At 36.3% G+C, this 27,982-nt stretch overlaps 1 protein-coding gene across 2 annotated transcripts; it reads right to left on the reverse strand.

Annotated features, from left to right (window-relative positions):
• Positions 1-54: 54 nt before the first annotated feature.
• PLIN2 (perilipin 2) lies at positions 55-27,976 on the reverse strand. Of its 2 annotated transcripts, XM_074282971.1 has the most exons (9): positions 27,803-27,934; positions 24,949-25,001; positions 24,374-24,569; positions 22,686-22,768; positions 18,359-18,644; positions 17,440-17,621; positions 15,831-15,965; positions 15,118-15,408; positions 55-1,397 (listed from the first exon to the last, which is right to left on the reverse strand). In XM_074282971.1, exons 2-9 carry the CDS (start codon positions 24,976-24,978, stop codon positions 1,263-1,265), a joined length of 1,338 nt encoding a protein of 445 aa, XP_074139072.1. In that variant the 5' UTR covers positions 24,979-25,001; positions 27,803-27,934; the 3' UTR covers positions 55-1,262. The 2 variants fall into 2 exon arrangements, with proteins under 2 accessions (XP_074139072.1, XP_074139073.1); XM_074282972.1 differs by lacking the exon at positions 55-1,397 and having other exon boundaries at positions 14,462-15,408; positions 27,803-27,976.
• Positions 27,977-27,982: the final 6 nt, after the last annotated feature.

A 27,982-nucleotide genomic window follows, 5' to 3' on the forward strand; every position in this document is an offset into this window, starting at 1 on the left:
GAGAAGAGCTATTCAAATAGCATTATTCATAATGAATAAAAGACAGATACCAAATGGCAGTAGTCAAACTTTATTTCAAGCATTTCAATGATAAAATAATGAAGCTAAATTAATAGCCTTCACAATCAGAATTTCTTATACATACTATATAAAGAAAAAAAAATCAGACTTCCAGTATTTTTGAGAACAAATTAAACAATTCAATTCAGGGTTGAAGAGCCAGCAGAGGACATAGAGAAAAGGAGATTAAAGACATAGAAGGAATAAGAGTGTCTCAAAAAGGAAGAAATAGAATCCAAAAGGAGAAAGGTGATCAGTAGGGCAAATAAATGCCCCATGCAGAAAGTCCAAAAAAAAAAAAAAAAAAAAAGACCTTGAGACTTAAGAACTCTGAACAACACAATGATCAAATATGATTCCAAATGACTGATGATGACACATGGTAATCACCTCCTAATAGAGCAGTGATGAAACAGAATGAGACATTCTTTGACATGACAAGTTGGAGAATTTGTTTTTGCTTGACTATGCTTATTTGTTACCAGAGAGTATTTGTTTCTTCACACCCACACTCCCAACCCAGTGAGGTTTACTATGAGAGAAAAAAAAGTAAATGTTGGAAAATTTAAAAGATATATAATGTTGATACAATAAAACAAAAGAACATGGGATTAAGTTGGAATCCTTTCAAATAGGGATTGTTTCTTTCACTGTATTTGTGCCCACAGCACCTACCAGTACCTGGCCCACAGTAAGAGATGACTGATTTTTATCTTTTGGGAGAAGTTCCATTAGCCAAGTTAAATGGAGTTAATGAGAGAAGTGATGAAAGAGTGATTCAACTTTTCAAGAAACCTAAGGGACAAGAAAGCTGAATTGTAGCTAGCTAAGATGGGAAGATCAAGAAAACAAAGAAATAATAAGGAAGGGGATGATGTATCTAGAGAGAGCATAATTCTTAGAACAAGATTACAGAAATGAGTGAGATCGGGAACAGAGGCATGGAGTTTTGAAGAGGAGGGCTGGAGGAACATGGGTCAAACAGTCTTTCTCCAGAGTATTTACTAATAAGCATGGAGAACAGGAGTGAGGCAGGGGATTTGAATAAAGAAGAAAGAGTTTGTAACAATTACTCTGGGATATGAAATAAGTTATCAACAAGATTAAAGCAAAATTTACTATCACTCCTCAAAACTATATAAATATTTGGAGAAATCTTGATTTAACAAGGTAAAATTCCAAGAAGATCAGTTTGTCATTCCTTATTCGTTATTCTGACTTGGGTTAACAGATCCATTACACTGTGAATAATCAGTTTCATCCTCTTCATCCAAAGCTAAAATATCTGGAATTTCATAAGTTTCAGAAGATAAGTCAGTGATGGTAAAATCTGGCACCTGAAAGAGAAGAAACAAATATTAAAAGTAATGAAAAATATAAAAAGTAATAAAAAAAAAAATGTAGAGAACAAAAACCTGTCTTTGATACTTTCCAAATAAGAATTCCTTCAAAAATTAAAAAATGTAATTTGTTACACAAATATAGATTTTTTTATGTACCAGATTTTCTTAAAGTATAAATAAAGCATTCCTATTACAAATCTATAGTTATAGGATAAAGGGAGGGAGGTAGGTTGCTCAATGTAGAATACTAGACTCAAGTCAGAAAGACTTATTTTACTGAGTTTAAATCTGGCCTCAAATACTTATTAGCTGTTTGTCGCGGCAAGTGAAAGGAGATAATTGGGTGTCAAATGCTTGGTCTGGAGTCAGGAAGAGTCAGGAACACCTGAGTTCAAATCCAGCCTCAGATATTTACTAAATCTGTGACCTTGGGAAAGGTCCCTTAACCCTATTTGCCTTATCTATAAAATGATCTGTAGAAGGAAATGACAGATCACTCCACTATCTTTGCCAAGAAAATACCATGGAGTCGCAAAGAATTGGACACAATTGAAATAACTGAACAAGAATAAGGATAAAAGGATCAGAAATGTAGAGCTGAATAAGACTAAAACTAAGTCCCTAATTCACTTGCCCAAAGTCAAAGTAAGAATAATGGTTGCTAAGAGCTCTATGATTATTATCTCATTTGATTTTCACAACCACCCTGGGAGGAAGGTGCAATTATTATCCCCATTTTGCTTTTGAAGATACTGAGAGAAACCAGAGCTTGTGACTTGTCTAAAAGCACAAAGCTACTAATGGAAGATCCAGAATTTGAATTTAGTTCTCGTGATTTTTAGAACTGAATATTAACTTGTTTATACCTTAAAGTAATAATATAATAAAGTAAAGTAATAATCCCCAGGCAGACTTCCAGCAATTGCAGTCCTCTGAAACATATCCACAAGCAGACGGAAGATAGAAAGGCCTTAATATATATATTTTTTAAATCTGTCATAAAGCTTATGTATTTTGTTCTATAGGAAAGATTCTTGGATAATCAGAGCCTTACTTCCCCTTCAGACACAATTCTAACAATCTTGGTAATGTTTTCCCCATCCCTTAGCCAATTAGAAGCAGCCAATTCTAGGAATAATAGTAAGTGTACCGATTAGCACACTAACAGCAACAAAGGAGGCAACAAACCATTACATCTAACACAGTGGAAATGTAATAAATGGTTACTGGATTAACTGTGTTATGTATTGCAGTGGCTAGTATAAGAAAAGACCTATAATAATATTAACAAAGGTACGATTTGTTATAATATTACCACTACCCCACCAAAAATAAACAAAATAAACAAAATTCTATGATTAATGATTGGAGAACAGCCAGTCAAACTGTGTTATCTGGATGTGACAGAATATTATTAGAACATAAAAATAGACCTTGAGGAATTCAAAGCAATATGGGAAGAGTTCATGAAGTGATACACAGTGAACAAAAGACAGCCAAAAGTACAATATGAACACTACAACCTTAAAAAATAAGACAACTTTCAACAGTAACAAACCTCAAATCAAAAACTACAGGAAACATTGTTACTATCTTAAAAACATACAATTTTTCTTTTAACAAATGGAAAATTGTTAGATGAAAGTTGCATGTATTCATCAAACTCACTCAGATGTTGTTTGATTTAACTATGTTCAATGATTTTTACATTGTGAAGGATTCAGCTGGGAACAAGATGGAAATTGTTATGTGTTGAAACACAATTTTCCACAAAATTTTCAAAAATAAATTAAAATTTCTCAGAAGAACTACTCAAAACAGCTCAACTTCCCAATATCCAGTCCTTGTAGACAATTAGGATCAAACAATGGCATCTAATTTATAGTTAAAAGTCCCCAAAGGTCTCTAACAAATCTTATTTGAGTATAAAGAAAAAAGTGCATGAGAAATTATACCCTTAAAGGAATCTATAATAGAAGCCCTTGTCTAGTCTAATTATCTTTAAGATAAACTTCCCTCCTTTACTTGCAGAGGTGTGGGACCTATCTATATATGCTGGACATTGAATACATTATCAGCCTCAGTTGAAGTATTGGTTAGTTTGGCTCGACAACTTTTTTTCCTCCCTCCCCTCCCCCGCAATTCTGGAACAATAGATAGGGAAGGGGAAGAGATTTATCTATCTATCTATTTATTTATTTATTTATTTATTTATTTATTTATTTATTTATTTATTTAACTGAGGCAATTGGGGTTAAGTGACTTGCCCAGGATCACACATCTAGGAAGTGTTATAATAAGTGACTAAAATCAAATTTGAACTCAGGTTCTCCTGACTTTTGGTCTGGTGCTCTATCCACTGCACCACCTAGCTGCCCCAGGAGAGATATATTTAAAACTGACATCAAAACAAAAGATTTAAATGAAAATTGGGTTTTGAGAAATTAAAATTAAGATGAACTAACATCGATCTCTCTATAAGAATCCTAAGAGGAAAATGCAATAAGTGATTATTATTTAAATGATTAGAATTGTGTAGCATAAGAACTTGTATTGTAGTATATGGTTTGAAACCTTGTCTTTTTTTTTTTTTTTTTTCCCCTGAGGCTGGGGTTAAATGACTTGCCCAGGGTCACACAGCTAGGAAGCGTTAAGTGTCCGAGACCAGACTTGAACTCAGGTCCTCCTGAATTCAAGGCTGGTGCTCTATCTACTGCGCCACCTAGCTGCCCCTGAAACCCTGTCTTTAACATTTATTCTTTGTGGGACCATGTAGTAAGTCAATGAACCCAGTTTGGTGCTCTATAAAATGGAAGCAGTAAAAGCCATATAATTTATCTCTTAGATACCAAATGATGTTATGTTCATAAAGTGCTTTACAAACCTTAAAATACTCTGAAAATTTAAGCTATTGACCTCATTTAATTTAATAGCATCATCAATGAAATAATCAAACATGATTCCAGAGGAGTGCTATCCATACCCTAGCTGTGAGGTCACTGATTCAAGATACAGAATAAAACATGGTTTTGGACATAGCCAGTGTAGGAATTTGTTTTGCTTGAGTATGCATAATTGTCACAAGGGTTTTGTATTTCTTTTCTTTTTTGTAATGGAGGGGAGTGGTAGTGTAAAGGGCTAGAAGTGAGCAATGCACTTGGATAATGAAGCACGTGAGACTAATTGCCAATTGGACAGTTCCCTATTAACTTGTTTGAAGGTTGATCCTCCCCAGTTGTTCTGTGCTGACTTGATTGGTGGGACAAAGAGGGGGGAGTGACGTGTGTGGGAGGAGTAGGAGGAGGAAGAGGAAGTGAGACACAGAAGCTGACTCAGTCTCTCCTGGCCTTTGAGGAAGGAAGGTGTGTGTGTGAAGTAGCTAGGCCTAACCCCCTGACCTTGACTGTAAAAGATCAAGAATAAAGACATTTAATGATCCTGTCCAGCTGATTTCTGGGAAGACAGAGTTCCAGCATTTTGGTGCCCAACGTGGGGCTCCATTTGTAACATGCCCTCTTGGCAGTTACAATTACTAGTCTGTTTGTAACATGCCCTCCTGGCAGTTACAATTACTATTCTGTCCTAGGCCCAACAGAGTACCTTTGACTACTGACCTTTGCACTGTCAACTCTACCTGGCTGGCCTCCTCTGAGGCCTTCAAAGGTCTCTGGCCACAATCTCTTGAATCTATAGTTTAATAAACGGTAGTGCACTCAAGAACAGCCACGTGTAATCTTAAAAGCCTTTATTATACCTACTCACATAATGCCCTGACTTGTTGGTTCCCTAGTGAACACCTGGTCAGAAGACCCATGTGTTCACTACTAATTCCTTACCTCTCGGTTATCCATCTGCTTGGCTTGGCTAGGCTACCCCAGGTTAGGGAGCCAGTAAAGAGGGCCAGGTTAAAGAGAGCGGTTGCTGTCTGCAATGGGCTTATAAAGGGCCTGTGAGGTCACACACACAGCCAACCAGCAAGAGAGCCGTCACCCATTACAAAGCTATCTCAATATGGCCAGGATCCCACCCACATGGCAGTCCTATATCTACAGAGATTACTTCTGGGCCACTCAATTTCCTGTTGCACCGTGGCCGCCCATTTAAAGGACCCTTACATGGTAGGATGAGAAAATCAATTTTTGATCATCAAAAATAATTAATATTCTTGAAGAAAGAGCTTACTTAATTCTTAAGAGGATTCTAATTCTTTCATATGTCCCAATTTCCTCTCAAACTCTGAAAGCAATAACATTAACTTTGGGTAGGGGTATCCTAAATAGATCTTTAGGAAAGAGATTACTATTCTCCTTTCAAGTTATCCCATTTTTAACTGGAATAGTCAAAATCTTTTTGATAGCCCTACAGAATATGAAAAGTGCTCTACATCCCAAAATAACTCACCATTATATTGCATTATTAAATTGTCCAAAAAAAAACTTTCCTGACAATAAAAACAATAGTAATAATAGCTAACATTTATAGAATGTTTTACAATTTGTGAAGCACTTTATATACTTTAATTTGATCCTCACAAGTGCTCTGTAAAGAAAATCCTATATTACCCCCACTTTCCAGAATAAAAGAAGAGACTAAAAGTGAGGTTAAAAAGTGACTTGCTAATGCTCTGAGATGATCAAGCTATAAAAGACTGCTATTGACAGCAGTACTGAGACTGCACATGACTCTTTGAAAGATTTATGATGAATAATCCTATCCATACCCAGAGAAGGAACTAATTAGGTCTAAATACAAATTGAAGCATTCTCTCTTCCTCTCTTTCTGTGTCTCTCCTCTCCTCACTCTACTGTATGTGTATGTCTCTCTCTACTTTTCTTGAGGCATTTTTTTTCGCCTTTGTTTTTAAGGATGGGAGATTTGTCTTCCTTCATAACATGACTTTTACGCAAATTTTTTGCATAATTTCACATGTGATTTCTTAATGAGAGCTGGAGGTGGCAATAAGAGAAAGAATCTGGAACTCAAAAGTTTTAAAAACAAGTGTAAAAAATTATTTTTAGTGTAACTGGGGGAAAATATTAAATTAAAAAAATAACACCACACAACTAAATGAAGCAAGGTAGAAACCAAAGTATATAACAATTTTGTGATTTAAGTAATACAAGTTTTAGTGTTCCCATTATAAAAAAACTCCAGAAACAGATTCAGAGGTAAAGTGATTATCATTATCTTAAGGTCTTAGAGCTAAGAAATATCAAAGGCAGGATTCAAGATCAAAGCTTCTGGCTCCAGGTCCACTATTTTCCCCGTTATTCCAAGATGTCTCTCTAAACAAAACAATGGGCTACTCTCATGGTATTGTGCCTCCACTCTTTATTTTCCATAAGTTCCCATTTTGTTTTTTTGTAGCTGCATTTCTACCTCATCCTCGGAATCAAATTGTCCTGTTATTGTTCAGGAATTCCTTTTGTTTGAGAGAACAAGTTCTTGCCCAGTATGCTAATCCCACTAGAATTTTTTTTTTTATGCCATCCCAGGGAACAATTATTTCCCAGTACTGAGTCCCCTATACCTGTTGCCAGCTCTTTCCAAAGCTAGTCACTTGCCTAGACCTCTGCAAGTGGATCAATCCTCTATTCTTCACCTGTCTTTGTGTAAACAATCTTAAATCGTCATCACAGCATAATAGCCGGAAAGTCAGGCTCCAAGCCAAAAAGACCTAAGTTCAAGTCTCACCTTTGATATATATGATGGTGAAAACTTGGGCAAGTCAACTTGTTAGCAACTCTGAATTACAGAGAAAGTGCCAACTGGTATTGGTAGTAGGAACTTCCTCATCTGGGAGTTCCCTATATTGATGAAATTTTAGATCTAGTCCCTATCCCTTATTCCACAGAGGTTAACTTAAAAAGTTCATAGACTCAGTAAGAACTTGGGTTTCATTGAAAGAACACTGCATTTGGAACCAATTGTTTTCAATTCCTAGTTACTTAACAATCTATCTGATTTTGGATCAAATCACTTACACCTCTGTTTCCTCATCTGTAAAATGCTCAACTATATGACCTTTTGGTGCTAATTCTTTTGATTTTTTTTATCCTATGACTGATACTGTCCATGTTACCTTGGATAAGTCCTAATTTTAATCTCTTTGGGCCAATTGAATGAGATGCTTAAACTACTTCCTAGAAAGATTAGGGTTACCAAGTCTACAACCACAAAGTAGAGGTGCTTATCATTAGAGGCAGCAAGGTACTGAAGACCTGAATTCAACTCCAGTTTCAGAAATTGTCTAACTTGGTGACCCTGGTCCAAGTCACTCAATCTGCTTGTTTTTTCGATTTAAAAATGGGATAATACCACCATCTGTGAATCAAATGAGTTGGTTGTAAGTGCTTAGCACTGAGGTAGTGTTTAATACATGCTTGTTTCTTTTCCTTCCCCCACCACCAAAGAAACCCAAAACATTAAAATAAAGTGTTCTTCCCTGAAATATCCATAATAAAAGGAGAAAGGAACTATCTACTTGGGTTTAAATAACTACCCTCCCAAAACCCATTACGTACTCTCCCCTCAGTTAAATTATATTAACTTAATTGTGCAAGTTGTCCCACAAATAAAATGGAATTTCCTTAAAAGCAAGGGCAGTTTTTTCATTTTGCCTTTCTATATTCTAGTACCGAGCACAATGCTTTAGACATAACAGGGGCTAAATGCTTATACATGCCTTGTTAGTCCATGTAATGTAAATATGGGCAGTGTTGATCTTACCTAGTTAGCAAAGACCTGAGGAAGAATTAGTTTCTGGACTAGTATCAGAGACAAAGCTAATCTAAAACCTAACTTCACCTCTTCACAATAACATAGCATCCAGAGGATTTACAAAAGCTGTTAAGTGAATACTGTGAATTTTTGGCATCTTCAGGTCTCCTCTTTCTTCACTCTGGAAAGTAAGTGCTATTAGTCTTTCTAACTCTATGCCTCCCACTTTATCCACTGTGCCACCTAGTGACCTTGAAAATAGAGAGTATTTAATGGTTGTGGTTTGTTGTTGTTTGGAGAGAGGAGGGGAAGCTAAGTGGCACAGAATTTGTGGAATCAAAGTCAACTTCAGATACTTATTACCTGTGTGCCTTTGCCCATGTCTCAACTTCTCTCAGCCCCATTTATCCTCATAAAATTGGGATAATCATAGCATCTGCCTATTCCCAAGACTGTTGTAAAAAAAAAATTTGCAAAGCAATTTCCAAACCTTAAAAGCACTATTTGAATGCTAGCTATTATCATAGAATTCTAAAAATTTAAGTATTTTTCCCAGAGTCACATAGGAAGGTATGTGTCAGAGGCAACACTTGAATTCCAATCTTCCAGATTTCCCGGCTATCTCCATATCTCAGGCAGCCAGGTAGCAAAATGGACGGAGAGTTGTGATGGAAGAAAACCCAAGTGCAATTTAAGCCTCAGCTCCCATCTACGTGATACAAAATAACCAACAATCTGTCTCCAATTCTTCATCCATAAAGTAGAAACAACAGCACTTGTCTTCCAGAGTTGTGAGGATTAAATAGGATAATAATTATGAAGTGCTTTGAGAACATTAAAGCACTATATAAATATTATTTCACTTTGGATGTCATCCGCAGAGAAAATGAGGTATTTTCCTGTGGCAACATAGCTACTGAGGATCAGAAATGGCATTCAAAATCTCCTCCAATCACAGGACCATTAAAGGTTCAAAGTGAAGAAAAGGGAAACACTACATAAAAGGAAATTTCTTCCCCCCCCCCCCAGGCTGGGGTTAAGTGACTTGCCCAGGGTCACACAGCTAGGAAGTGTTAAATGTCTGACATTACATTTTAACTTGGGTTCTCCTGAATTCAGGGCTGGTGTTCTATCCACTGCATCACCTAGCTGCCCCCATAAAAGGACATTTCACTCCTGGGGGAAGATAGGAAAGAAAGTGAGAGCTAGATCATAGAAGAGTGTTAAGAAATTGTTTTCATTGACCTTTGTCATGGCAGAAAGGTAAAAAACTAGAGATTGTAATTAATATTCCTCTGAATCCCTGATCATTATCACTGATACCTCATTACCTTAATAAGCTATTAAGTATTGTTTTGTGAAAGTCATCATAATTTTTACATCACTAAGCTTAGTGTTTTTGCACCATGGTCATTTGCTCACAATTTAAAGATAACAATATCAGTCACCAATCCCAGCCCCTCTTCTTTGTAATCTTTATTCAAATAATTTGACACAAATATGGCGTATGTATTTATGTGGCAGAGAAGAGAGGCCTCGTCCTTTATGCTATGATCTGGCCTTACTATTAAACTAGGAAAAGCTGGAAGATACAGTTTACATGAATTAAGTAAAATTAAAATCACTCTATTTATTAGACACTCACCAAACTAAAGGTTTAATTTTTAAAAGGTTAACTCCATGTTCCAAATCACTACTGATCAGAGAAATGCAAATTAAGACAACTCTGATATACCACTACACACCTGTCAGATTGGCTAAGATGACAGGAACAAATAATGATGAATGTTGGAGGGGATGTGGGAAAACTGGGACACTGATGCATTGTTGGTGGAGTTGTGAAAGAATCCAACCATTCTGGACAGCAATTTGGAACTATGCCCAAAAAGTTATCAAACTGTGCATACCCTTTGATCCAGCATTGCTGCTATTGGGCTTATATCCCAAAGAAATACTAAAGAGGGGAAAGGGACCTGTATGTGCCAAAATGTTTGTGGCAGCTCTTTTCGTAGTGGCTAGAAACTGGAAGATGAATGGATGTCCATCAATTGGAGAATGGTTGGGTAAATTATGGTATATGAAGGTTATGCAATATTACTGCTCTGTAAGAAATGACCAGCAGGATGAATACAGAGAGGTTTGGAAAGACTTACATCAACTGATGCTGAGTGAAATGAATAGAACCAGAAGATCGCTGTACACTTCAATGCTGTATGAAGATGTATTCTGATGGAAGTGGATATCTTCAACATCAAGAAGATCCAACTCACTTCCAGTTGATCAATGATGGACAGAAACAACTACACCCAGAGAATGAACACTGGGAAGTGAATGTAAATTGTTAGCACTACTGTCTATCTACCCAGGTTACTTATACCTTCGGAATCTAATACTTAACGTGCAACAAGAAAATTGGATTTACACACATATAATTGTATCTAGGTTGTACTGTAACACATGTAAGATGTATGGGATTGCCTGTCATCTGGGGGAGGGAATAGAGGGAGGGAGGGAGGGGAAAATTTGGAAAAATGAATACAAGGGATAATGTTATTTAAAAAAATTACTCATGCATATATACTGTCAAAAATTTTTATAATAAAGTGACTTTGTTTTCAAAAAAAAAAAAAAAAAAAGGTTAACTCCAATTCTATCCAAAAATTGCATTCATTCAGATATTCAGAGGTGCATTCTTTAAGTTAACATTCTGGTAGGCCATAAAGATAAGTTTTTAGGATAAGGAACTCCAGTTACCATATTGGGTTTCCTTTGTGAATAAAGTATTTAAAATACAGGATATCCAAAAGCTTTATACATGCCTTGTTAGGCGCTGCCCCAGACTTTCTGAATTCAAATCTACCTCAGACACTTAGCTGTGTGACCAAGTCACCTAACTCTGCCTCAGTTCCTCATCTGTAAAAATTAACTGAGGAAGGAAATAGCAAAATACTCCAATATCTTCATCAAGAAAACCACAAACGAAAAGTCAGACACAAATGAAATGAAATGATAAAACAAGTCATACTTCAAGTAAAATTTTTTTTTCATTTAAAGAGAAGTACTGGTTCATCTTTTAAGCTCTTCTGGCTCAACCAGGCATAAAGAAATCTGTTAACTTTATAAAAATTGATGAAACAGATTCCCTGGTAGATAAAGCATTTGATTTACTTTAACCCATATGAAGTATGTATTTGCATTATAGATACTCATCTTTATTGGGGAATTTGAACAATTTGCTGTGATCTTAACTTTAACAAATGGTCTCCTAAAAAAGTAGATATTGGAATCTAATCATACATTCACCTAAACTTTCCATGTTCTTTTAAGTTAGAAAGTGCCCAAACTATATCTCTTGACACATATATAGATAGGTATTTTTTAAAAATCCTTCACTGATTTATGAAAAGAACTGCAAGTAATTGAGAGAGCCTGGATTTTCAATGAATATATATATTCCAGGGACAAGTAAACAGAAAAACTTCATTTCTGATTTTCCTTCCCTTGTCCAAAGCCAGATAAGTCTGCTACTTATATAAAACAAGTTCTGCAGTTATAAGAAAAAAATTAAACTAAAATCATTTGAACAGCAAAGTCATGAACAACCATGAAGGTTTAATGTATCATAAGCAAATGTTTGAGTTAAGATAATATATGCTATTAGACAATTTTCTTTAGAGAAGTTACAAAGATCTCTGTTTCAGAAGAAGCATCTAGAAGTGAAAAACCAAAGCCAAAGGCAAAAATCCTATAAAGTCCTGAAAAGCAGCCAACTAGCTGCTGCTAAAAGTTTCTAAAAGGAACTCAATGACTCTTTTCTCATTTTCTACCCACTAGCTCTCAGTTGTAGGCTTTATAGATATAGCAAAAATCCAATCCTATTTCCACATGCCAAATTCTTTACATATGTATACTATAATATACATAACATACATAACATATATATTTTATATATATATATATGTATATTATTTAGCGCATGTCTGTGTGTGGTGAGTGTGTGTGTGTAATACACCTGAGCAGACATCGCCAGTTCATTCAACCATTCCTCATGACATAATCATTAGTGCTCTACCATCCTGAATATGTTCTAACTCAGAGGCTAACCTAGAGTCAGATGAACTTGAAAGAGAAAAAAGATCACATCTTTATTTTAATATACTTATTTTATTGGTTGTATGCAGTTTATTTTATATTTATAAAAAATTCTAACAAGGGATCTATAAGCTGCAGAATGCCAAAGCATCCAAGATAGAAAAAAAGTTTAAGAACTCTTTCTCCAATATGTCTTGGTCTCTTATTTGCTAGACTAATTCAAGATGAAAACTTCTCATTACTAAGGAATAAAAATCAAATGTTTACAACTAGACCTGTGGGTTTTCTTTAAAAGAGTTAGACTTAAAAGGTCTTTCCCACTTCCACCAGTTGTTAGTGCCGCTTTCAACATTACATGGTACATTATTTTGCTCTCTACATCTATCTCCCTGTAGAATGTAAACTGCTTAATATTGACACATCAATTCATGTTCTACTTTGCTCCTAAAAGTCTGATTTGGAATTTTAGTTTTTTATGCTAGCTATAATTACTTGTTTATAACAAACTTGTGAGGGATACACTATAACTCCCATCTTACAAGGGACAAAAAGGGTCTGAGAAGTCCCTTGCCCAGGATCACCCAGATGTGTTCCTGACTCCATGTTGGTACTGGCAAGCCGAAGGTATAGTGCAGTGGTGTCAAATTAAAATTCATTAAACTGTACATAAAGGATTCCTGAGAGTCACACATTGACTTAGAAAACCACATATCGACATTACCTATGTCCAAATGTATTTTTGTTTCTTTTACTGTTTCCCAAATACAGTCTTAGGCTGCAATCTGGACCTCATGCTCAAAAGGTCTGTATAGCAAATACAATATTAGACTTGGGAGTCAGTAACAAATAGATTCAAATCCACTTTTCATTTACCAGCTGTATATTTGAGCCCCTGAGGTAGTATCTTCACCTGAGTGGGATACAGTTGATTACCTCAAAATTTAACATTCCCTTCAGCTCTAAATCCACAATCATAATTATCCATAAGTGGTCTGCCTTGTATGTAGCTCTCGATTAAACATCAGCCTTATAAAGTAAACAAAACAAGTAGTCTGGATTTAGTATCCAGTCAACATTAAATCCCTATTTAAAATACTGCTAACGATTCAAAATGATGGTGGCTATCACATGAACAATTTGTTTCGTTCCAGTTCTGTCACCCTGGGGCTCAACAAATTTAGGTTTCATGTAAAATTTAACTTTCCAATTCAGAAATCTCTATTTTTAAGAAAAGGATGTGTATGAAAGGGTATTATTATCTACACTTTGAGGTCACTTTGACATTCATTCACCCTGTATACTTATATAAAATGATCATAATACCTTCCTAATTTTGACATGGCAGGCACCAGAAACAAGAAAACACAAATCTTGGAAGATTGCTAGGAATAGGAGACAGACTGCCATTATTCATGAAAATATTAAATAAGCACTAGTGTACCTAAAGATCTTAGCCAACTTTTCCATTTAATTTTCCCAAAAAGTCAATAAGAAAGGTGATGAATAGACTCTGAACCTAGATCTGATTCTACATCAAAAATTCCTTGCTTTATATCATGCTGCCTTCTCTCCATAGTTAAGAATTTTTGTTAATCACTTTTTAAAAGAACCAAAATGTTCTCCAAGGAAGAAAGTCAATCTATTCACTATTCACTATTTAATGGCAAGTTAGTTTTAGTCTTCCAGTGAAGATAAAGAATAGGTAATGACGAATATTATTGAATAGAAATAGGAAATTAAAAATAACTAAGAAATAATGAAGTAGAGAAGTGCTTAAGGAGACCTTAATTTCCAGTAAGAAGTGACTAACCCTTCACCACTCCTACTCTTGAATGAGATTAAGTACTAGAGTATTAATTAATTTCCTGAATTCCTCCCAGCACTAAGTCCCTTCCTTTTTTTTAGGATGCTAACTCCCCAATTCCAATGGGAAATCAGCTTTGACATCTGCCTTAGGTCTGAGTAAGAATAACTCATCAACCACAAAGAGTCCATTTCATAAATGAAAAGGGGAGGAAAAAGAAGCTAAGAAAGGGCTTCTAGTCATAAACTACTTTTGAAATGTTTCCAACTTTTCATTTTTAAAAAGCATTTAAATAAGTTTTTAATATGTAATTATTTTTCCTATAATTTAACCAGCCAGCTTCATGCTTTTAATAGGTATGTGCATAAGAACAAATCTGATAAACTTTATAGAAGGCTAGACACAAAGTACCTAGAACAAACAGGATGAATCTGAAGATATATACTAGTAAGAAACTTTTTATTAATTTTTAATATTATTAATAGAACAAAAAAAAATTTTAGGTCAAAATAAATTGTCAAAGTTCTCACATAAATGGAAGAAGAAAAAGAAATAACAAGAAACCCCAACCTAAAAAGGGCCCCAACAAGTTTACAAGTTATGGCAATCACTTTTTATGAAGGTTTATTTAATACAGTTGCTTAGCCAGAATAGATTGTAAGGCTACTTTCTAGCCCTAGCAAACCTTCAAGTAGTTGCACTGTTCACTAATCAGACTCTGACATCCAAGTCTCCCATTTTTGCCTATCAAAGAGAACTTGACAGCCAGCCAGATGAGCAGTAGAAATTTCCCGTGAACTGCCAAAACCATTTAAAATTTAAAATCCATTCTCCCATTCTTCAGCAAGATTAAGGCTGAGATTTCTCTAAAACTGAGAAAGGATGCTGCTCATTAGTTCTCTCCCCCTCCCCAATGCAGCATGATACTTTTAACTTAGAAGAGTTATAGTGTCTAGATGGCAGAAGAGAATAATGTCATGTAAAAAGTTAAGCTGTGCTGCGTTCAAGCTGTTTATCCTCGTGGCTGGACATCTCTCGCCATTGATTCTGATGCTCAGCAATCCGAGATTCAGCTAGCTGAGGATAAAAGGGACCTACCAGCCAGTTGAGAGGAGTGTTGTTAACAAGATAATCCATCACATCATCTAAAGACTCCTTCATTTTCTGCAGCTGCCCTTTGCTGGAACTGAGGAGACCATCTGATACTTCCTTAAAGGAAGTGGCATTTCGAAATACTGTGCAGACTTCACCAGCCATTGCTCCAACATGGTGGGCTTGGTCTTGAATATTCTGGGGTAGTCCCTGGATACTGGACATAAGGGTAAGGCAGGTAGTCTGGAGCTGCTGTGTCAGGTTCTGAGCTATAGCTAGAGTCCGGGATTCAATGTGCTAGGGGAGGTAGAAAGGAAGAGAAAAAAAGAAACACAGCTCAAATTAATCTCCCCTTAGATCACTTTGTTCTTTGGAGACATATGATAATGATAATATATATTATAAAGAATATACGATTACATATTAAAAAGAAAGCCTGAACTTCCTCTTTAACAAATGAAGACAATAATCCATAGAATAATGGAAATAAGCAGAAAGTTAGCTATTAAGCCTATAGAACCATTATCTTGTATGTACAGAAGACCAAAACTAAGAGAGAAAACTCCAAAGTGGCAGCAAAATTACATGAACTTTTAGTATTAAAGAACACAAAATGCCAGAAAAGGCAATAGATAAATTAGGTTATATTTATTATATTATTTACTCAGGAATTTTTTAATAAATATGACATCTTTGCTTTATCCCAAGTTGTCATTTACCTCAGCACAATGGGATTCATCACTGTCATCATGTCCTATACTCCTCTTCAATTCTAGCCATGAGAGATACAGCTTATCCTGGGCATCTTGTAGTTTTTGATTGGCACTATTAACATTCTTCCTGGCAAACTCGATCTATATTGCACAGAAATAGAAACAGCCATATTAGAGTAGAAATAGGACTATCATGAACTCAGGAATTTACAACCTAAAAGTCAGACATCATGCTTATGAACTTTAAAATGATTTAAACTAAGGTTAATTAATCCATTTATTTTCAATTTAGATTAGGGCTTTTTTTTGGGGAGGGGGGAAGAGAGAAATTCCATGTAATCTGAGAATAAATAGAGTGATTTTCTGTTTAAGGAATATTATGCATTTTAGTGTTACAATAAGCCTTAGAAGTCTAGTCTAACCCACACTAGTGATGCAGTTGAGGACTATAAGAGAATTTCATAGATAGGGAGGATTAATTTCCAGTCCAATTTTCTTTCTGCTATGCTTCCTCCTACCTGTATCTTCTGAGATACTAAAAAGTACTTTACCAATCCATATATTAGATAAAAATCCATTAAATTTACCACTATCATTTACATAGATTAAGGAGACACATACAAAAAATATTAGCATAAAAATACAAATTAAAAAGACAAATATTGATATAAACTTAAAAGAGTTACAAGTTTATCTAGATTAGTTTTCATATGAATCATGATTAGGATTCATCAATATTTGTAATATGCCCTATTCCACAGTTTAAAATTAAGTTTGATAGAGTGGTAACAATTTGTTATATATGTTTTAAGAAGAATACCATTCATTATCAGCATATTTGTTTAACATTAACTTGGGTAAAAAATGTATTCCAATCCAGTTCATAAGTATTTTTTCCAATTGGCATAGGACAAAAGTGATATAAGTACCAATTATACCAAAAAAAATCTGATTAGCTAAACTATGTAACACAATGAGCCATTCTCCAATAGTTAAAATGGTCAAAAATAGGAGAAGCTGATATGCGTGCAATCATATTTTTCCAATAAGTGTTCCAACAAGTATTTAAGTAGTACCTAAGATGTGCTAGCCATTCAGAATACAAAAAAACACAAAACCCCATAATTCCTGCCTTTAAGAAACCTAAAGGTAATATGGGAGAGGGGGATGTAAAAGATCAGGTAGCAGCATTTGAGCTGAAATTTGCAAGAGGAACAGCTTCTAAAAGGAATAGAGAGACCCAGGTAAGGGACACAATGGACAGATGAGTTGGGGAAGGCAGAGAGCCTTCCATGCAAATACTGTGGGATGAATGAGAAGGAACAAACAAGCTAAACTTGGTTGGATTGAAGCACATAAAAAAGAGGAATGGACTGAAGCTAGATTGGGGTTAAATTATCAAATGTTTTTAGTACAAGAAAAAATTTCTATTTGATCCTAGAGAGAACAGAGTTGAAAACAAAGTTACCCATGGAAGTACTTCCATTCTACTCCTATCCCTACCCCATTTTCCCAATTAATTTTATTCATCATAGTCAGTGAACTTATTAAAGAAAGATTTTTGAGGGTTTTGTGTGTGTGTTTATGTGTGTGTGTGTTTTGTTTTGTTTTTTACCAGATTCACAGTGGAATGCAGCTGAGAAATGGTCTCTTGGCCTCTGTGTTTGGCTTCTTTAACTCTGCTTAAGGCCTGCTGGTAGGCACGTGAGCGGAGTTTGGTGGATAAAGATCCCAAGCGAACATAATAACTTGGTTTCTGAACCACATCAAATCCTTCAACTTTCTTTGCTTCTTTTTCTGAAATTTGAGATGGGGGAGAGGGAAGGGAGAAGAATCTGGATTAGTTTCACTGTCAATTTACAGGAACTGTCTATAAATAAGATCACAGGACTGAGATGTCACTGCATGCCCTCATTTTAGATCCAAGAGTTAAATGACCATCACACTCACTAAACACAGGCCTGGAAATTGATCCCAAGTCTTCTAACTCTATAAGGCCAACAAAAATGATAGCTAGCATTTATATAGCACTCACTATGTACCAGGCACTATGTGCTAAATACTTTACAAATATTATTTCATTTGCTCTTCACAACAATCCATTTAAGATAGATGTTATTATTATCCTCATTTATAGTTGGGGAAACTGAGAAAAAAAACAAAACAGAGTAACCTGCCCATGAATCTGAAGATATATACAAGGTTACACATTATGCACAAGAATAGTAAGAGATTTGTTCAAGCTAGAAAGTATCTGATGTCAAATTTGAAATCTAGTCAGTTCAGTCTTCCTGACTCCAGGCCCAGTGCTCTGTCTAGTTGCCTCACTACACTAATAGTTTAGTTAGACTACTTTTTAATTCATAGGAATCACAATCCATTCCTATTCTACTCCTGATGAATAAAATTAATTGGGAAAATGGGGTAGGGATAGGAGTAGATTCAACTCTATTCATAAAATTTGAAGTTTTAAAATTACCCAAAACTTCTAAAAGAAGCTTCTCTAAAGTAATACCAATAAAAGCTGATCTTACCTAGTTCCTCTTCAGTAAGTGGAAGATACTGATCCACAAGGAATTCTGACTTGCTAAGCGCATTTTCAACTCCACTGCTCACCATCTGTACCATCCGACTTCCCAAGACAGTGTTGATGCTTCCATTCACCACAGACTTGGTCATTTCTACACTGCCATTAACTGCTCCTTTTGTCCTGCCCACAACCCCATTAATAGTGTTAGTCACAGAATCCTTGGCACTGGTCACAGTCGTTGTCACAGCATCCTTTGCACCAAATACCGCACCCTTGGCATTGGCAACGATCTACAAGAAGAAGAGAGCCATCTGACTTCAAGTTCAAGATATTTCTTAGTATGAAAAGGGACATTAAACTAGGGCTGGCACAGTGGAGGTCATGATTGGAGAGGCATGATAGGACACTTATGAGCAGCCAAATTTTAGAGTTAGATTTAATTTGTTATTTTCCCTGTGGGTGACAGACCTACATTCAGGACTATAAAATAATCTAGCTAGCTTTTTAGCCAGGTTTCTTCACCTGGAACCCTTGACCTTTAAAAATTATTTTGATAAGTTTTATATGACTTCACATGTATAACAGATATTCTATTTCTTACTTTCTCAATAGACAGAAGGACAGAAAGAAAAGTATTAGGAAATGAAAATTTAAAATTTAAGAAAAATATATATTTTTTAAAGTTAATATCTATGGAATTAGAAAGAGCTATGGTCAAATTCAGCCTCAGAGTCTTGACACTATGTAATTCTGGACAAGTCACTTAACTTCCCCACCAAAACAAACAAACAAACAAACAAACATTTAGTCATTCAAAGGCCAAGAGCAGATGGGCTTCTACCAAAAATAATAATAATAATAATAATAATAATAATAATAATAATAATAATAATAATAATAATAATAATAATAATAATATATATATATTTTTTTTAAATTAAAGCAAATAAATATTTGCTGAAGGTACTTTCGAATCTACTAATCACCTTAAAGGCTATATAAGAAAGCTGGTGATTTTCCCTCTGAGAGGGGAATAATTTAACTAGTGTAGATACCTTTTGACTTCAAGGTCAATTATGATAATTAGGCTGAGAAAAATAGATTGGTTATGCTGGGCCAAGCAGAGATCCTTTCTCTAAACAAACTTAGGAGTTGGATTGAGGTTAACATTTAAAGAACTCCAAATGAATCTTTAGATTAGGAACTATTGGAAACATCTTATCTAACCACAATCTAAAAGTAAAATTTCAACAGCTTAGTCTCAAAATAAAAATCCTAATTCATGTTAGGTGAAAATGAATTAGATGTTAGGTTGGTTAAGCCCTCTGAAAATTAAGAGTAGGAAAATTACTAGAAACTAGATGCATGATTAATAGCTTTTGTTACTGCATCACTCAAAAATAAAAATATATGAGATCAAGTTCACAGGGAAAAATGATCTGATCTAGAAACTATATCAAACCTCTAGGGCAGGGGTTCTCAAACTACAGCCATTGGGCCAGACGTTTATTCGTCTGCCGGGTTATGGCAAATGGGCTGGGGGTGGAGACAAAGTGTGAGGTTTTGTTTTTACTATAGTCCAGCCCTCCAACAGTCTGAAGGACAGTGAACTGGCCCCCTATTTAAAAAGTGTGAGGACCACTGCTCTGGGGCTTTGTTCAAGAACTGATAAGATTCAACAATTAATGTACAAAATTAGGGAAAAGAAAGAATTGAGACAATATCTTTCACATGTACCCAATATGTATCATAGAGAGATTTGAGCAAAGAAATCTGAGCAGACAGGAAAAGGGTGTTACCATCAACACAAATAGAAGTTGGTAAGGATATTTAATTCCAGTTTGAGCATATAGTCAAAACTATGAACTGAGGCTAGACAGTCACAATTTGGAGTCATCTGTTGATGTAATAACTAAAGTTATGTATTAGATGAGATTGAGGCAGAAAGAGAAAAGAAAAAGTCAAGAGAGAATGTTGGAACCCCTATTTGTGAGTTTAGAAGTGAAACGCAAGCAAAGTAGACAAAAGGAAAGAATTTTAAAATGTGATGGGAAGAGAAAGGATGAAAATGGTTCTAAATATCTTACTATCAAGGTCAAGGAAGATGAAAGGGGAATAAAACATTTATTTAACGCAAGTAAGTGATTTTGTAAAAAGCTGGATAACTACAGTGGTGGGCCTCTAGAAATTAGATTTAAAAGGGCTGAAGAATATATGGTGGGGGAAAAGCAGATGCAATGAGCACAGGTCAGCTGCCTTTTAACAGTATGCTTTTTATATTTCTATCATCCTTCCTTTCACAGGCCTGTACTGGCCCTTTCTAATAGTCAAAGAGCCAAGCCCATTAGATCCAAAATTACAGATGAGCTTTTAGGAAGAACTTGAACAATTTGTGCACAGAAGATACAATGTGTACCCTGCACAAATTCTGTGACCTTTTTTCTGCCTGTTCTGAGGTTTCTTATTTACTGCTAAGTTCTGGTTTCTAAATTATGTAGAGAATGTAGGGGAAGTGACCTTCATGTGAGGAAGATGTCATTTATTGTGCTTCATTTGGCAGGGAAATCAGAAAGAAAAAAAAAAAAAAAGCCTTCTGTTCGATATCCCATGAAAACTGAGAAATAGGTATAATCTGGCTTGATAGATTTGGGGTTTATTTTTCTTGGGTTTTGGAGTTGGGTTGTTTTTTTTTTTTTTTGGCCCCTGAAAACCTCATTTTACTACTAAGAAATATTTGGGATATTTGTGTACCTTAGAGAGGTCACCTGGTTATAGGATTTCTTCAAAGTGGGCGGGGATGGGGGGAATCTTTCATGACCATTCTAAAGATTGTTAAAAGAACAATTAACAGTCTAAAAACAGAAAATTCTTCTAGTCCTCAAGACCTTCTTATCTAGTTTAGGAGACACTAGAAATATATGGATCAAGGGATGCTCAAAGTTATTAGGACAATACACTTTTAGACTTCAACAATGACTTGTGTGCTTATAAGGACTTTTATTTCTGACTTGTGAGTGGGGAAGATAAGGATATAAATATCAAAGACAAAAGAATACAAAAAAGAGGTTCACAAGGGAAGCAGTATCGGAAACATCCAAATAAATTTATGGGGACATAGACAATCCTTTTTTGTTCTTTGTATGGGAAAATGCAACATTTATACAGTTCACAATTAAAAAAAAAATTAAGATAGAGATTGTTAAAGAAGCTTATAAAATCATAAAATTAAGAATGAGAAGGAACCTTGGAGTTTATCTTTCTACTGCCACTTCTTTGTTTTAAGAGAAAACAGAACTAAACAGTAAAGAAATTTCCTAAGCACTTTGAGCAATGCCGTAGAAGAGGCCATATTCTAATCTAAACCGAAATCAAATCTTCTACATGGCAATAATACACAAATAATATTCGTGGTCATATAAAAAAATGGCAAACCCCTGGAAACACTAGTTTCATAGTGTGTCAGTCATACTTTTATCAGAGAATAGTCAGTCAAAGTGGATATTTCCTATTTAAAACATATTTATCACTTAATATTTACTGTTCTTTGGGGACAAATAGAATGAAAATATTTAAAGCAAGTTTGTCACTGTTTCAGATAAGAGTTCTTGGACATTACGTTTCACATTTTTTTCTTTTAAACAAAGGAACAACTATCTTCTGTCCTTGACTGAAACACTGTTTACTTCTCCTTTTGACAGATCTTATGAATATTTAATATTTTCCCTTTAAATCTATTAATATTTTCTAAAAGTACATTAAATATTGTTAAACAAAAAGCAAAGTTTAAAGTTGCCACCATTTAAATTGTAATTAACATATTTGAAATTACATAAGTAGTTACATATCAATTTTTTTTAAGAGGACCCTTAGCCCAGAGTTTAATGTTCCCTCATTTCTTCTGCTGTTGCCAACCATCAACCACTAAGTAAGACAGGAATCATGGTCATCCACTATCTAGTTGAATGGACCTCAATAAAGGTCCCAAAGTAAGCAAGATCCTGAAACTATACTACTATTGCCATTATAATGCTTGACCAAGAATATCTATTTTGTTAACAATATGACCTAGGAAGGAGGAAGTGGTACCTGGGACTTGCCCTGCTATGAAAGGGGTCCATGGAACTGTTAGAGGTCTCCAAGAATATACAAGTAATGAGATTTATCCTCATAAGAGTAGGAGTTCAATGTCCATGTCAAGATGTAGAAAGAGGAGCTAAGCGCTGTCCAAGCTGCCTGATGAACTAGTTTCTCTTCTCTTCACCCCAATCACCCTGGTAAAGACTTGACCAAAAGGATATAGAAACCACATCCACCTAAACTGACAAGCTTACCTTATCAGTTGGCTGATTCAAAATGGGCAGTCTTTCTTCAATTCTATCCAATCCTAGACAAGCATAGTTATTGGCAACTGCAACTAGATGGAAGAGTTAGTGTTGAGATGCAAGCTCAGATACAAAAAATGTTCATTGAACTTTCATCCAATTTGCTAAAATCAAGTTTTTGTAAACTTCTCCCTCCCCTCCCCCTTCCTCCAGACCCTATCATCACTCTCCAGCCCCACCATCCCTCCCACCCCCACCCCCATCCCAACTCACCACAAACACACAAGTTTACAAGAGAAAACGGTTCTATCTATAAGTCAGGAAAGATAGTTTAACTACCCAGAAACAGAGATTATCCTAAAGTTTAATATTAGGTTTTATTAAATATCCTGCCTTACAGAGGCAATATTACAAATTATTATCCGACGGTTAAGTCAGTGTTCACACTAAGTATCTTGTTCAAGGAATTTCAGGAATCAGGGAATTACATACTTAGGTTTTCTCAAAATCCAGTTTTCCTAAGTCTGTTTTATACTATTTTTACATCAGCCTAATATAAATTATTAATTTTAAAAGTAAAAATTAAAAACCAACAAAACAATAGGTATTTATTAAGTGCTATGTGGTAGGCACAGTGTTAAGTTCCTGAATATAAAAAATAGAAAACAAAACAAACAAAAAAACTGTCCCTATTGTAATGAAGAAAATGTGGTAAATATATATGTATGTGCACACGTGCGTGCACATACACACACTGCAGATATTTTACAATTTACAATTACAATATAATAACTTATGCATATGCATATACATGTGTAGTATATTTACCATTTACTATTTATTGGTTTTTTGAGACAAATGGAATGAAAATATTTAAAGTAAATTTGTCACTGTTTCAGATAAAATTTCTTAGAGATTAGGTTTCATGTGTGTGTATGTAAATATATGTGTATATTATTAAAATATATGATACTGAAAATACAGAGTAGATGGAAGATACTATAGAGGGCATGGCTTTAGCAATTGTGGAGTGAGGGGCATAGAACAAGAAAGGCTTTCAGTAACAGGTGTGTTTGAACTGAATTTCAAAGGAAGCCAAAGAATTCTAAGAGTCATGAGGTTGGGAGGGAGAACATTCTAAGCATGAGGGACAACCATTGCCAAGGCCAGGTGACAGAATGCTCCTCAGTTTTGAGAATGCAAACAAGTAAGTATGAGTAAATTGTAAGATAAGGAAGCAAAATGAGCAGCTTTAAAATGCCAGGAAATTCTCAAGAAGAAGAAATTAGTAAAAAACAAAAAACAAAACCTTCATGTGTACATGTCCCTATAGCTTCACCTTCTCTCTCCTCCCTGAGAACTTCACATTTCTCTAACATATGAAGCATTTTCTTCCCAATTCTTCAGTGAAAATAGTTGTTATATAAGTATTAGTCTGAATATATGTAAAACAGTGAGATATCATCCAGCTAGTATATCAGTCAAGTCTGAATCTAAGTCTCCTGATTAAGTCCAAAGCTCTTTCCAGGAGAACATATCGCTTCTAGTTAATGAAGAATTTTATGTGAGGGCTGAGAATAAGAAAAATAATCTAATTCAAGAATTATTATTGCCCAAGTTGACTTGTTCAGTACAATTCTTAGCCCCTTCCTTCAGATCAGTGGAATCCATACAGTCTTAAACTCACAAGGACTTACTTTGAGGTTCCAGTTTCTGGATGATGGGCAAAGCACTGGTCACTGCCACTGCAGTGATGGTCTTCATTCCCTTCTCTGCTATTTCACACATTGATTTGAGGTATGGGTGATGATCTTTTGTGCTGATGTAAGCAGATGACACCAAATCATAAGTTGAACTCACCAGGGGAAGTTTGGCCACTCTAGTTATCACATTCTATGCAACCAAAATAGAGGATAAAAAATTGGTTAAATCTTCCTAGGGGGGGAAAAAAAAAGTGTTCAGAGGGAAGAAGAAGAAACATCTATTATCTAATATCATAAGGACAAATAAGTAAAGATTTTAGGAACTCTGATCACCACAATGACCAACCACAATTGTAAAGGATTCATGATGAAATATGCTGTCAACTTCCTCACAGACAGCTGGTGGAAAATGAAGATTAGATTTTTTTTTTTTTTTTGAGTCATAGCCAATTTGAGAATTTGTTTTGCTTAGCCATACATATTTGTAATAGATTTTTTGCTTTGTCTTCTGAGGGTAGAAGGAAGAGGAGTTGGGAAAATTTGATAATAGAATTTAATTTTGGAAATACCTGTTGTTGATCAACTGCAACAGAAGCCATTTTTAGTGTCTTATCTGTGGAACCTGCAAACAAAAAGCATTTGTTTTAAAACATCACTCTCTGCTCAAGATCAAGCTCAGAGGCAAACCTTCAATCTTTAAACATTTTACCTCACAGTTTTCCCCACAGTCCCAATGAAGATAGAATTTTGATTGCAAAGGGCAAGGTGAGGAACAACATGCAAAATACCTGGAAGGGGCAACATACTCGGTCATGAAATAGTCACTGAAATAGTTATCTGAGTAAGATAAGTGCTACTGTTAGTCTTGCACTTTAGAAAAAGTACTTTGGTAGTTACTTGAAAAATAGATTGGACTGCGAATAAAATTTAGGTAGTATTAAAGGCACAAATTAAAGTAGTGAGTTGAGATGGGAATGGTGTAGATTTAGCAATAAACAAGATTTGCCAGTTGATTGAATATGGAGTAAGAGCAAGGTGTCACTGAATTTTAGAATCCACAGTAAAAGCTCTCACTCATTATAAGGAGATATGTATATATGTATATGTGTACACACACACACACAAACATCCATCCTTAAATTCAAGCTTACCAGGACAGTGTGAAATTTTGGTAGGAAGGGGTGTTAACTCAGAAGAGAGACTGACTCATTCTCATAAGGTAATGGCAAATGTACATCAAATTCTTGGAATATTTCAACAGGGCTAGAATATATGTTTCCCCATATTAAGATCAAGCTTGTCAAAAACCAGTTTTATTTGTTCAGATGATTCCAGAGATCGTTGATCTGACATATTGACAACAGTGGGGAAAATAGTTCAGGAGGGGGGAAAAAAAAAAAAAAAAGGTAGGTGATGTACACTAAGTTATCACATTTAAAAGGAGAAAATAAAGGCATTTATAATTACTAATATTTATAGTCTTATCTTGATCAAACAAACTTTCATGAGATAGCATTTAACCATAAGGAATTCAATCCCTCCAAAAAAAGTCATAAAATTAGTCTTTTTTTTAAATTAACGGATAAAACAATTTCTGTTTATTCCTACTGAGTTATTTTCTGGATATACATATAGGTTTTTCTGCTTTATTTTTATTTAAACACTACTTGCATTGTACTTTATCATTCTCCATTTATATCATTTTCCCCATGTTTACTCATATAAGTTAGGAACTGACAACAAAATATTCCATTCCACTGATCCATCCTGCTCTTCTCCATATCTTCGCATATAATATTTGTAATAGTCAAAAACTGAACTAAGCAAGTGTTCTTCCTGGGAAGAGTAGATGCTTATAATGGTTTGTTCTATGTCCCAGGTACCCAAAGCACCTCCTCCGCTCTCTCCCTGGAGTTTAATGAGAGGTTCAATTTGTAGAATACAAAGTCCTCCTTAGGATTTAGCTAACCTGACTTTCTAGTAATGAGGGGAGGGGGAGAGAGAGAGAGAGAGAGACAGAGACAGAGACAGAGACAGAGACAGAGACAGAGACAGAGACAGAGACAGAGAGAGACAGAGAGAGAGAGACAGAGAGAGACAAAGAGACAGAGAGAGAGAGAGACAGAGAGAGAGAGACAGAGAGAGAGACAGAGACAGAGAGAGAGACAGAGACAGAGAGACAGAGAGAAAGAGACAGAGAGAGAGAGACAGAGACAGAGAGAGAGACAGAGACAGAGAGAGAGAGACAGAGACAGAGAGGAGAAAGAGATAGATAGGGGAGAGAGAGAGACAGAGACAGAGAGACAGACAGAGACAGACAGAGAGAGAGAGAGAAGAGAGAGACAGAGACAGAGAGAGAGAAGAGAGAGACAGAGACAGAGAGCGCGCGCACTCTAGATATGTCAGTCTCTTTCTAATAACTGAGGTGCTGTCCAAGTCTCCACTAGCCTAAGGCATTTTAACTTAAGTCGGTGAGGGAGAGAACGAGGTAAAGCTTTTGTTCTCTTAGGAGCTCGGTCATGCTCAGGGAACACGGAAGAAGATGACTCATTTACTAAAGCGGAGAGAAAAACCAAAGGTCAGAGACAAAGAACAGACGTTCAATTGCAAGGACAGATGGGAGCAGCCATGGTCACTGAAGCCGTAAGACATAAAGCCCAGACATCGGACAGCTGGGAGGGAGAAAAAGCAGTTTGCCCGAGCCCCGCCCTCCCCCTCGGCCTCTCCCCTCTCCTCCCCCTCCTTAAGACCCTAGACCCCTTTTCCATTACGGGACTGCAGATGCCCTCCCAAACTATCTTCTACCGGGCACTCTGCATTCACATTTATCACACTGGTCCTGCTCGTGTTTATTCATGTTTACACATTATACGTGTATACAGAGGATTAAAAAGGGCTGTGTGCATGTTCACGGACACAGGATCACTGACATGCACACAGGATCCGTGAAGAACCCTTCGCGCGTGTATTTCACCCTTACACACCATAGCGTGGGGCTGGCTTCCTTCTTTACACTCGCGTTCCCGTCCCCGAGTACAGTTCCAGGCGCAGGGCAGGAACGAGTAACTGGCACTGACGGCCACTTAAGCCAGATTTGCAGGACTGACAAAGCCCCATCCAAACAATGGCTCCGGTTCCACCCCCAGCGAGCTCGGACAAACAGCGCCCGCCCCGCCGAGAGGGGACGGCAGAGCCGCCCAGAGCAGAAGCACCCGGAACCCCACCTACTTCTGAGAAATCCGGCCCCTCCCGCCTCCTCCCCGGCTTTCCCATCCGCCCCCGCCACGAGCAAGTTCGGGGCAGCCCCCGGGACTCCGGACGCAGCGAGGGGAGCTCCAGCTCGGAAAGGCGCCGCGGAGCCGGCGTGGCCGACCGTGCCCGAACCTGCCGGCCGCCGGCCGGGACCTTCTCCCCTGCACTCACCTACAGCTAGGAAGGGCCGTCTGGCTGGCTGCACCCTGCAAGGCGAGAGTCACGGCGGCGGAATGTCACAGACCACTACCGCGGTGACGCGCTCCTAAACGTAGACTAAGTGACCCCTCAGTCCGGCTAAATATATGCACAGAAACCCCACCCCCTGGGGCGCCTCCCACGCCCCTCCCC

The sequence above is a fragment of the Sminthopsis crassicaudata genome, chromosome 1 (assembly GCF_048593235.1).
Source record: "Sminthopsis crassicaudata isolate SCR6 chromosome 1, ASM4859323v1, whole genome shotgun sequence".
Classification (NCBI taxonomy): Eukaryota; Metazoa; Chordata; class Mammalia; order Dasyuromorphia; family Dasyuridae; genus Sminthopsis; species Sminthopsis crassicaudata.

Bases quoted from the DNA above. Each gene is read 5' to 3' on its own strand.
- PLIN2 (XM_074282971.1), bottom strand. From the start codon at position 24,978: ATGGCTTCTGTTGCAGTTGATCAACAACAG. The intron at 24,570-24,948 runs GTATTTCCAAAA...TTGGTTGCATAG, and splicing joins TTGCAGTTGATCAACAACAG to AATGTGATAACTAGAGTGGC. The intron at 18,645-22,685 runs GTAAGCTTGTCA...TTCTTCTTGTAG, and splicing joins TGAATCAGCCAACTGATAAG to ATCGTTGCCAATGCCAAGGG.